The sequence below is a fragment of the Aphelocoma coerulescens genome, chromosome 15 (assembly GCF_041296385.1).
Source record: "Aphelocoma coerulescens isolate FSJ_1873_10779 chromosome 15, UR_Acoe_1.0, whole genome shotgun sequence".
NCBI classification, from domain to species: Eukaryota; Metazoa; Chordata; class Aves; order Passeriformes; family Corvidae; genus Aphelocoma; species Aphelocoma coerulescens.
The window spans coordinates 4,333,591-4,342,986 of record NC_091029.1 but is presented as its reverse complement, the minus strand read 5'-3'; the positions used below and the strand labels follow the sequence as shown (position 1 = coordinate 4,342,986).

Sequence of the window (9,396 nt, the reverse complement as noted above, 5' to 3'; positions counted from 1 at the left end):
GTTCTGGGTCACAGGAGATCCTTGTGGAGAACTGGGAGTTCCTGAAATGTTCTGACACTGGACACAGGAGGTGGTGTTTCGTGTGCATCAAAGGTCATGCAGGAATTGCCCAGACCCCTTTCCCTGACCTCTCCCTGGCCTCAGGAGTGAACTTCAATCCCTCCGTGGGGAGTTTGCCCTGGGAAACTGTGGCTGCCCCATTCCTGGGGGGGGCAGGTTGGACAGGGTTTGGAGCACCCTGGGATAGTGGAAGGTGTCCCTGCCCATGGCAGGGGGTGGGACTGGATGAGCTTTAAGGTCCCTTCCCACTCAAATCCACGATTCTGTGATTTCTCTGAGTTCTTAATGCTCTGGGCACTGTCAGCAACCACAGACCTTCACACGATGATATTCCAGGTTCCCTGGTCTGCTCAGAATCTGGGGTGATGACTCCTACTCCTCCAGGATGAAATATTTAGGAAAAATGTGTGTGGAGACATGGAATGATGATCTGCTGGGACATTTCTATGGAATCAGCATTTGAGGCCCTTCCTGTGCCATCACTAAGAGGAAGAAGCATCACGCACCAGAGATTTGAATATTCCCTTTATTGGTCACACCGATTAAATTGCGGCCCTTAGAAAACAAACAGAATTAACCTGCAAATAAAATTACAGATCTGCTCATTCCTGTGTGCCAAGAGGCTGTGGGAGATCACAGGGCAGTGGCTCCTGTAGGCTCTGAGATCACAACAATCAGCTGCTTGGTGCCAGGTGTGCGATGATTTCCTACATCCCTGCTTGTCCAGCGGAATTTTCCCAAAATCACCTACGTGGGGCTGGATTTACAGCAGAGAACGTGCTCCTGGAATGTCTCCTATTTGGAACAAGTGAAACCAAGGGGATCCAGTTCCCCTCAATGGCTTCTCCTGAGGTGGGATCACAGATTCAGCATTAATCAGCGGGGAATTTTCTCCAGCTCTTGTTTTCCTTTTCCTACCCTTTTCCTGATCTTACCCACTGACTGCAACATCTCAGGTGAGCTCCCAGGGAAGCTGGGAATTCTTTGGACAGATTGGGCATGGCAGTGGCTCCCAGTTTCCCCTGTCCAGCTCCCAGTTTCCCCAAGCACAGCACGGAGATTCACTCAGACATCCCCCATTCCCGAGGTGCGGCTGCAGCACGGCCCAGGCTGCTGAGCTATTCCTGGCACATGAAGTCATGGGGAGAGAGGAGCTGCATCATGGATGAGTAAGGAACACTTGGCTTATCCACACAGGAGAGCGAGCCAGGCACTGTGCTGGGCTCAGAACAGCCTTTAGATTTGAGGCTTCCTGACCATCCCTGTCTGGGATGGTTTGTAGAGCAGGAAAGGCACATGGCATGGGAAAATCAGCCAGGCTGCATCTTCAGAACAGTGCCCCAACAGCATCCCTGAACACCCCAAAAAGCCCTGCTCCTCCTCTGGGATGCACAGCCCTTCCCCAGCCAGCCCCTCTCTCTGAGCTGTGTCCCACAGCTGGGAGAAATGGGAAGCTGAGGAGCCTGTGGGAGTTTTAGGGACAAGAAGAGCTATTTTCTTATGCTCTCTGCTATATATAGAGTCTGGCAAGTTCCACGGGGCTGGAACAAGTTGCTTTTGTTGCTAAAAACGTTGTTTGGAAAGGCCATTTTAGGCAAGGGCTGCTGTCTGGGGCCAGCTACACTAACCAGGTGCTGCGGCCCGAGCTTTGTCCTGGCAGGAATGTGAGGAAAACTGGTGTAACCCAGGCACGTGCTCCCAGAGCTGCTGTTACTCCCCTGGGAGCCTCAGAGCTTCTTCCTACTAAGGAGCTTTTGCCTCCTGGGGGGGAGCCTGTAAATCTAATTACACACTGGGTGTTGGAGCAACCAGCAGAGACCTCAGGTGTCCCCAGCTCCATTTCAGATCCCGTCCCTTGGTGCAGATGAACTGCAGGAGCGTCCAGGGTTCAGCTGAACCCTGCCTGCCCTTTGCAGCCTGATCCCAGACAGCACTTGGTGCACTTTGCCATGGATAATGAGTCCATATTTGAAAGCCCTTCCTCCAGGCAGGCTGTGGAGGGAGCGGAGCCATCTGGAGAATGGCAGCGACCTGGAAATGAGATGCTGTGAGCCGGAGCTGGAGCAGCAGGGTGGAGCAGCCCATGTGTGTATCCTTGTGTTGATCCCATCATTCTGCTGTGATTCCTGAGCTACTCTTGTTGCATATTCCAGAGGAGCAGGTGCTCACAAGCGGGGCCCTGGAGGGCTGGCCAGCTGCTTCCTCTCCTGCAGGATGCTCCCAAAGAGCCGCGCTGCTGCCATGGCACAGCCCCAGTGGATGGTGATCCCGAACCCGCCGTGGCCGTAGTTGTGAATCACCTGGGGGAGAACCACAGAATCCCAGGATGGGTTGGGGGGAACCTCAAAGCCCATCTTGTCCCACCTCCTGCCATGGGCAGGGCCATCTCCTGCTTGCCCAGGTTGCTCCAAGCCCTGTCCAACCGATCCGTGGGCACTTCCAGGGATGGGGCAGCCACATCAATAATTTGTTTCAGAATCTCTGACGTTTATCCCTGGACTCAAAGACTCCTTTGCTGTTGGTGGGGAGATGGAGCGAGGGACAATCACGGGACAGCGAGGGCTTGTTTATCACTGCCCCGGGCACAATTAACACAGTCATTAATTACACTCAGCCCCCGGGGCTATGCAGGTACCTCTGCCTGGAGATTCCCGAGGCGGATGCTCTCCCGCTCCAGGCGGATCGTGGGCCGTGCTGGTCTCAGGCCGCTCCACTCCTCAACGATCTTCGCTTTCTGCAAGCAAAAGCACATCAGCACTGCACAGCATTCCTTGGAATCCCACCAGCCAAACCCCACAGCAGCAGGTGAGCCCTGAGATGAGTGGGGACAGGGGGTTCCCCATCCTGCAGCAGCTCCAGGCAGAACAATTTGGGATCGCAGTGCTGAGGCAAATCCCTGTGCCAAAGCGCCACGCCACCTTTCCTGCTAATCCAGGGAATAACAGCAACACTGGGAGTGGACACAAACCAGTGTCACCCCACACAGCCCTTCTCTAGAGGTGTGGGGACACCACAACCAAAGGGCTGGAACCTCCCAAAGCTTTGGTTCTACTTTTTAGCAGGTACATGAGTGACTATTATCCCTACAAACCTTGTCTCAGTGCCAGCCCCAGCCAGGTGGAAGAGCCCCAAGTGTCTGTGATGGACACACAGGAACCCCGACTCATGGAAACATCAAGTTCCTGTGGTTTGTCCCAGCACCCATTCCCACATCCCGAGCCTCTCAGCTGCCCATGCCCCATGCTGGCAGTCAGATTACTCACCTGGAGAGTTGGGAGCAGCCGGCAGCAGCTGTCCCAGATGGATTTGTGATCCTTGGCACTGTTCTCCTCGCTCCAGTTGCCGTGCTGGTAAATCCCTCCCAGGACTGTGAACTCGCTCCTGCACCGGGAGCCAAAGGAGACACACGGTGGTGACTTGTCCCCAGCTGTCCCCTGGGGGCCACCACATGGAGGGACACTGTGTGAGTGTGGTGTTGGATCCTGCTACACCCTGAGCCTGCAAAATATCCCTGTGGAAGAAACTCCCACACGGAGCAGGCGGAGAGCAGTGCCTGCATGTCTGCTTGTGAGCAAGCCACTCATTAAATCCTGTCAGCCCTTGTCTGGGCAAAGCAGACAGATCATTCCATCCTTATCAAACAGGTCTGCTCCTGCCTGGCTCAGGAAGAGCTGGAAGGAATGGGATGGCTCCAGAGGGGATCACAGAACAGATTGGTGCTGCTGCTGCTGCCTCAAACTCCTGTGGATTAACAGAGGACAAGAGGCAGGTTAAGGCTGAGGGGGGCCTGGAGGGGTCTGGACTGGCTGGACCCTTCCAAAACCTTGCTTGATTGTTGGGAAGCACAAAAGCAAAAGGAGGGACCCTCCAGGGCTGAGCTCTCCAGCAGGGAAGGGGTGTCCTCCACGTGAGCACTGGATCCAGCTCTTCCTTTGGGATCAGCCTGGTGCCCAGCTCTGACAGCTCGAGCTAAAACAAGCACAGGCAGAGGAATTCATCCGTGGCTGGGACTGTGACCGGGAATCACTCAGAATAGAGGCTGTGAGCCTGCAAAGCTCCTGTTTACATCCTGGCTTATTGCCTAAGCCTGAAATATTAGGACAATAGCAAGTGCCAGAGATGCAGCATTCAAATTCCAGCTTAAAGACCCCCTCCATTGCCAGAGCAGGGTGGCTGCAGGCCCTCAGGAGGAAGCAGAGCTGGGATGAAGAGCAGATGGATTTATTTATCCCACAGCAGGGCCAGGAGTTGGACTCGATCCTTGTGGTCCCTTCCACCTCAGGATATTCCATGGTTCTATGATAAACCCAACAGGATGCCCCCAGGCTCACCAGCAGCTCAGGGGACAGTGAGGGAAAGGCTGAGCTTTCCCAGGGAGGTTTTGTTAAAGTAAAAGAATTTCTGCCCTGTTTTTATGGGAACATGGATCAGCAGTGCCTTTCCCCACCCTGAGCTGCTGCAGCTCAGTTTGGTCCACACCGTTGATAATAACAATGGCTATAAATGTGAAAACAAAAGATCTCCCCCAAAACATCCACTCCACTGTCAGTGTTTGGTTGTCTGGGGACTTGGCCAGAACTGAGTTTGCTTTGGTGGGATTTGGTCCTTGGAAAAGGACAGGACATGGAAGCCCCGGGGTGCAGGGTGCTCTCTGTGCTAACCAGGAGTTCCCTCACTTTGCTGCCCACATCCTTCTGCTCTCCTCCCACACAGCCAAAAGCACCAGGGATGAAGCCAGACCTGGCAGGCACCAGCAGGAGCTGTGTCCCAGCCAGGGCTTTGGGGACACTGACAGAGGAATGTCACCAGCAGCAGCCAGCCCTGCCTCGGCCTCTGTCACCTACCCCGGGATGATGTAGGGCGAGTTGTAGATCCCGGATTTCAAGTTGTGAGTGATGATGAAATGCTTCACCCATGGGGCCAGGACCTGGGAGGCGAAGGGGAGGAAGTCAGAGGTGGAGAGTGGGTGCCAGGCTTAGGGGGCAGTGGGAGGGACACGGGGGTCCGGATGTGGGACCCTCCCCTAGCTCTGTGTTCCCTGTGCTCTCTTCTCTAGGAAGAGAAGAAGACAGGAGTGCAGGTAGAGAGCAGCTTCCTACTCGCCTGAATCTGTGTTTCCCCAAATAATCATCCTCTTCTCCCAAAGATTTTATGTCTTTTTATTGCCAGCATTGTGCCTCTGACCTCCCCCAGTCCTCACCCTATGGAGAACCAGTCTGGAGACTGAGGGCGTTCCCACAGCTGAACCGGGAATGGGATCCTGGTTGGTTTCACATGACCAGTGTTTGCTGGGAACCAGGACCTGATCCCAGTGTGAGTGCAGCCACAAGCCCATGGTTTTTCCCACTCCTCATGGTTTTTAGGATGGGTTTTTGGGAAGCCCCCAGGCCTGCCCCAGCTCACCTTGATGATCTGGCCCCGGCCGGGCTGCAGCTCCGGGTCGGGCTGCAGGTCCCCCGCGCGCATCCCGCTGCAGTTCAGCACCACATCCACACCCTGGGAAAACAGCTGAGGAGAGAGGGACACAGCACGTGGGGATGCTGCCACAGAGGCACAACATTCCTGCTTCCAAATCAGCCAAGTGCTCTTTCCAACGGTCAGGAAATGGATAAACCATAGGACACAGGATCCAGGACACAGCTTCCCCAGCCAGCTCCTGCTGACACCCCATGTGTGCCACCAAGCCATTCCAGGGAAAGCTGCCAATCCATGCTGGATAAATGCTCTACCCCATCCTCCATCAACCATCCCTCAATGCCCAAGACCTTTTATCTTTCCTGATAGAATTTATTTCCTGGATCTTGCCATAGCCTTGCTGTTGTCCCTTGGCCCATCACTCATGCCAAGGAATATCCCGGAGCAGCACCTGCCTGCTGGATGCTGCTTCTCCACTCTGGGATGGGGCTGTGCCCTCTGCCCTGGCTCCACATCCCCACTCACCTCCTGGAAAGACTCAACCTTCTTATGGAAAAACTTCACTCCCCTCTGCGTCAGCCTGGGAAGCACAAGTTCATTTGTTACTGGCAAATTAAAAGCGAATGTTCAATACCAGGACACCTGCTCAGCTTTAGAAACTACAGGAATAAAATCAAGCCCCAAATTCTTCCAAAGACAAAAGCACTTGGATGCAGCTCCAAGTATCCCATTACCTTCATTTTTGTCGTGCAAAAATCCACTCCTGGGCTCACTGTTGCCCGCTGGGGCAATGAGCAGGAATTCCAGACCCTCTTCCCTGCTTCCCAGGGATGCATCCCTGCCTCCCCTATCCTGGTGTGCAGGATGAAAATCCACACCTGCAGCCAGAGGTGGAACCAGGAGCAGCAGCACTCACCTGTTGGTGAGCCAGGGCAGGTAACTCCTGCCCTCCAGCATCAGCGCCGTGTTGAACCAGCCATGGCTGAAACAGGAGGAGAGGAAGCTGTGAGGACCTACAGGAGCCTCCTGCCCCAACATTCCCGACAGCCACTGCGGATCTGGGACCCCAATTCCCTGTGGGATCCTCCTCACACAATGAGTGCATGATTTTCCCCCCTTTTTCCAGCATAAAACACCTTCTGCTGGTTTTCCTCCCCCACTTTGGTGAGGTAAGAGAGGAGCTGGAATGATTTCTGTGCTGGGCTGCTGCTTTTTTGGCCCTTTGAGCTGTTTCCTACTTCTTTTAAAAGAAGCAGCTGTTAAGAAGTGAGGAAATTTCTGTGCCTGCAGTTCCTTGTCCCACTGCCCCATGCCAGGGATGTACCCAGGACTGTCCTACCTGAGTCTCCAGAAAACAGACTGAAAAATACCTGTAACCAGGGAAGAGTTCAAGTTCTTTTGGTGTCAGGTTCCTGAATCCCAGGACAATGTTCTTCCAGGATGGGTCCTACAGCAGGGAAAGAGTTCTGAGATTATGAATGAACCGGGATCACTGTGGGACAGAAGTGGTGGGGGGATCATGGGACACAGCCCATCCCAGAGGGACACAGGTGGATGTGCAGCTGCCAGCACAGCTGGGGAGGCTCTGTCCCTCCCACCCTCAGAGGGCTCAGCCCTTCCTCACACCAATATTGCCTCGGGAGCACAGAAAACACTGTGTCCCAGGCACTGTCACAAAGCAAACTTGGAAATGTGGAAGCACTGGCAGGGAAGAAGCACAGCCCTGCCCACCCCAGACTGAGCTGGAGCCCTTCCCAGCCCTGGCTGTGCCCTGCTGCTTACCGCCACCGGCTCTGTGAACAGGTTGTAGCCAGAAATGAGGAAAAGTCCCATTTCCTTGGCTGCTGGGGAGTGCAGGTGCCTGAGGAGGTAATCGAACGTCTCTTTATTCCAGAGCCTGTGATGAGAATGGGAGAGTGGTGGCTCTGCCAGCCCCATGGAGCTGTGCCAGGGCAGCTCATGGGACACACAGAGAGGGACACGGCACCATCCTCCTCCTCCTCCTTCTCCTGCCTTACGTCTCCTGCAGGTTGCCGTGGTCACTCAGGTAGGGCTGCCACAGCCCGGCTGCCCCATCGCTGGTGGTGTGGGGGGTGAAGTGGTCAGCGTAGACCTCCAGCTCCAGGGAAGGCACCAGGCTGTGGAACTGCTCATGGATGCACAGGGCGCTGGAGAGCCCGATCACCCCGGCTCCGATGATGGCCACGCGCATGGCTCCGGCTCCTGGAGGGGAGGAGGGCTCCAAGGGCAGTGCTGGGGCTGCTGGACAAGCTGGGAACATCAGGGGGAACATCAGCTCCTGCAGGAGCCTCAGCTTTGCTGCTGGAGCAGCAGGGAAGGGCTGAGGTCCTCATGGTGCATCTGCATGCATTCCTTATAAAGCTTCCCAGGTCCTCCTCGAGCTCTGACCAGTCACTGGAAGCATGGATGGGGGGTTGTGGTTCCTCACAGTGGCTGGGGAATGTGTCTCCATCCCTGGCTGTGCCAGCAGAAAAGCTGCAGCTCAGCTGCCACAGCTGCACTCCTCACGTGGCACAAGGAGCTCCAGGTGTGCCATGCCCCGGGATGGGCACAGCCTCGGGATCCTCCTCTGCCTCCCACCAACCACGGGCTGAGCAGCCAGGGAGATGCTGAAGCACCCATCACAGCTCCATCTCCCGAGGGACACCGTGAACCCTCCGTTCCCAGTGACCCAAACCCCCTCTGACCAGCTCACAATCCTACCCAGCCACTGGCACAGGCTGGAGGCAAGAGGTGGGCATGGATAAACCAGATGGGAATCAGCAGGCGTTTTCCAGGCAGCAATGCCAGGGGTGATGAGTGCAAGGCTGGATCCTCACACCATTGTCACCCTCGGGGCTGCACGAGAGGGTGGCTGTGCCACCACCCCAAACCCTTCTGGGCAGGGCTGGGAGAATGGCTGTGGGTAAATTCCAGCTGCAAAGAGGGGCTGCAGCCCCTCTCCATCCTCTGATTCCCTTACAGCGCTTTCCTGCCTTGGAAAAGCTCGTGGTCGCTGTCTGTGCAGGGAGAGGACAAAGACCACTTGGGGGAAGGGCTGTGCGTGCAGATCCTTGGCTGGTTTTCGGAGCAGGAATAAATTCCAGCTCACAGGGTTTTTTTGGACAAGGTGAAGTCCAGCATCTCTGCTGTGACAACAGCAGGACTGACATTTGCCGGGATGGAGGGACGAATCATCGGAACGGCGCAGCAGGAGCTGCTTCCCATCTGCTGTGGTTTTATAACCCACAGGAACCAAGGTCACCTCCTCCACCTGGGACAGGGAGTCACCCCGGCTGCCCCTGCAGCACCAGCTGAGGAGGATCCACCAAAAAATAAAGAAAATACACGTTTCGCCAGTTACCTGCAGAGTGCAGGGTCCCTGGGGCAGTCACTGTCGTGTCCAAAGGCTTCACAGAGTCAGAGTTGTTCTACAGCCCCGCAGGGCAAGGTCTGAGTGTTCAGGAGAGCAGGGCCAAAGTCTGCTCTGGTCCCGGGGAGGTGGAGTTCCCACGTGGTGCCGCTGGCAGGTGGCCCTGAAGTCACGGAAAACAGGGTCACCACCATCGGTGGCAAAACGCCATCCCTGACACTCGTCTCCATGGTGACCACTGGCAGACCAGGACACAGGGATGTGTTTAGTGGGCATGGTCTTGGAGTTTTTTTCCAATGTCCATGATTTTATGACTTCCCAGCGCCTGGATTTGCAGAATCATTTCGGTTGGAAAAACCACTGAGATCAACCTTTGGCTGATCACCATCTTGTCAACTAGACCTGAGCACTAATGCCACATCCAGTTGCTTCTTGAACACAAGATTCCTGTGGGATCTGGAAAAATGGGGTGTTTCTGGCTCAGTTTTTGGGTAGGAAGAGAGGCTGAGGGAATTGGGATTGTTCAGCCTGGAAAAGAGAAGGCTTTG

The 9,396-nt window shown here is 55.3% G+C and overlaps 1 protein-coding gene across 1 annotated transcript; it reads right to left on the bottom strand.

Moving 5' to 3' along the window:
- Positions 1–572: 572 nt before the first annotated feature.
- On the bottom strand, positions 573–8,965 carry DAO (D-amino acid oxidase). Its single transcript, XM_069031293.1, has 11 exons — positions 8,840–8,965; positions 7,494–7,746; positions 7,258–7,372; positions 6,846–6,922; positions 6,392–6,457; positions 6,001–6,055; positions 5,464–5,568; positions 4,905–4,987; positions 3,324–3,441; positions 2,696–2,794; positions 573–2,360 (listed from the first exon to the last, which is right to left on the bottom strand). The coding sequence occupies exons 2-11, from the start codon at positions 7,685–7,687 to the stop codon at positions 2,226–2,228; spliced, it is 1,047 nt and encodes a 348-aa protein (XP_068887394.1). The 5' UTR covers positions 7,688–7,746; positions 8,840–8,965; the 3' UTR covers positions 573–2,225.
- Positions 8,966–9,396: the final 431 nt, after the last annotated feature.

Bases quoted from the DNA above. Each gene is read 5' to 3' on its own strand.
- DAO (XM_069031293.1), bottom strand. From the start codon at position 7,687: ATGCGCGTGGCCATCATCGGAGCCGGGGTGATCGGGCTCTCCAGCGCC. The intron at 6,923-7,257 runs GTAAGCAGCAGG...TCCCTGCTGTAG, and splicing joins TGTTCACAGAGCCGGTGGCG to GACCCATCCTGGAAGAACAT. The intron at 5,569-6,000 runs GTGAGTGGGGAT...CTCTCTCCTCAG, and splicing joins AGGTTGAGTCTTTCCAGGAG to CTGTTTTCCCAGGGTGTGGA.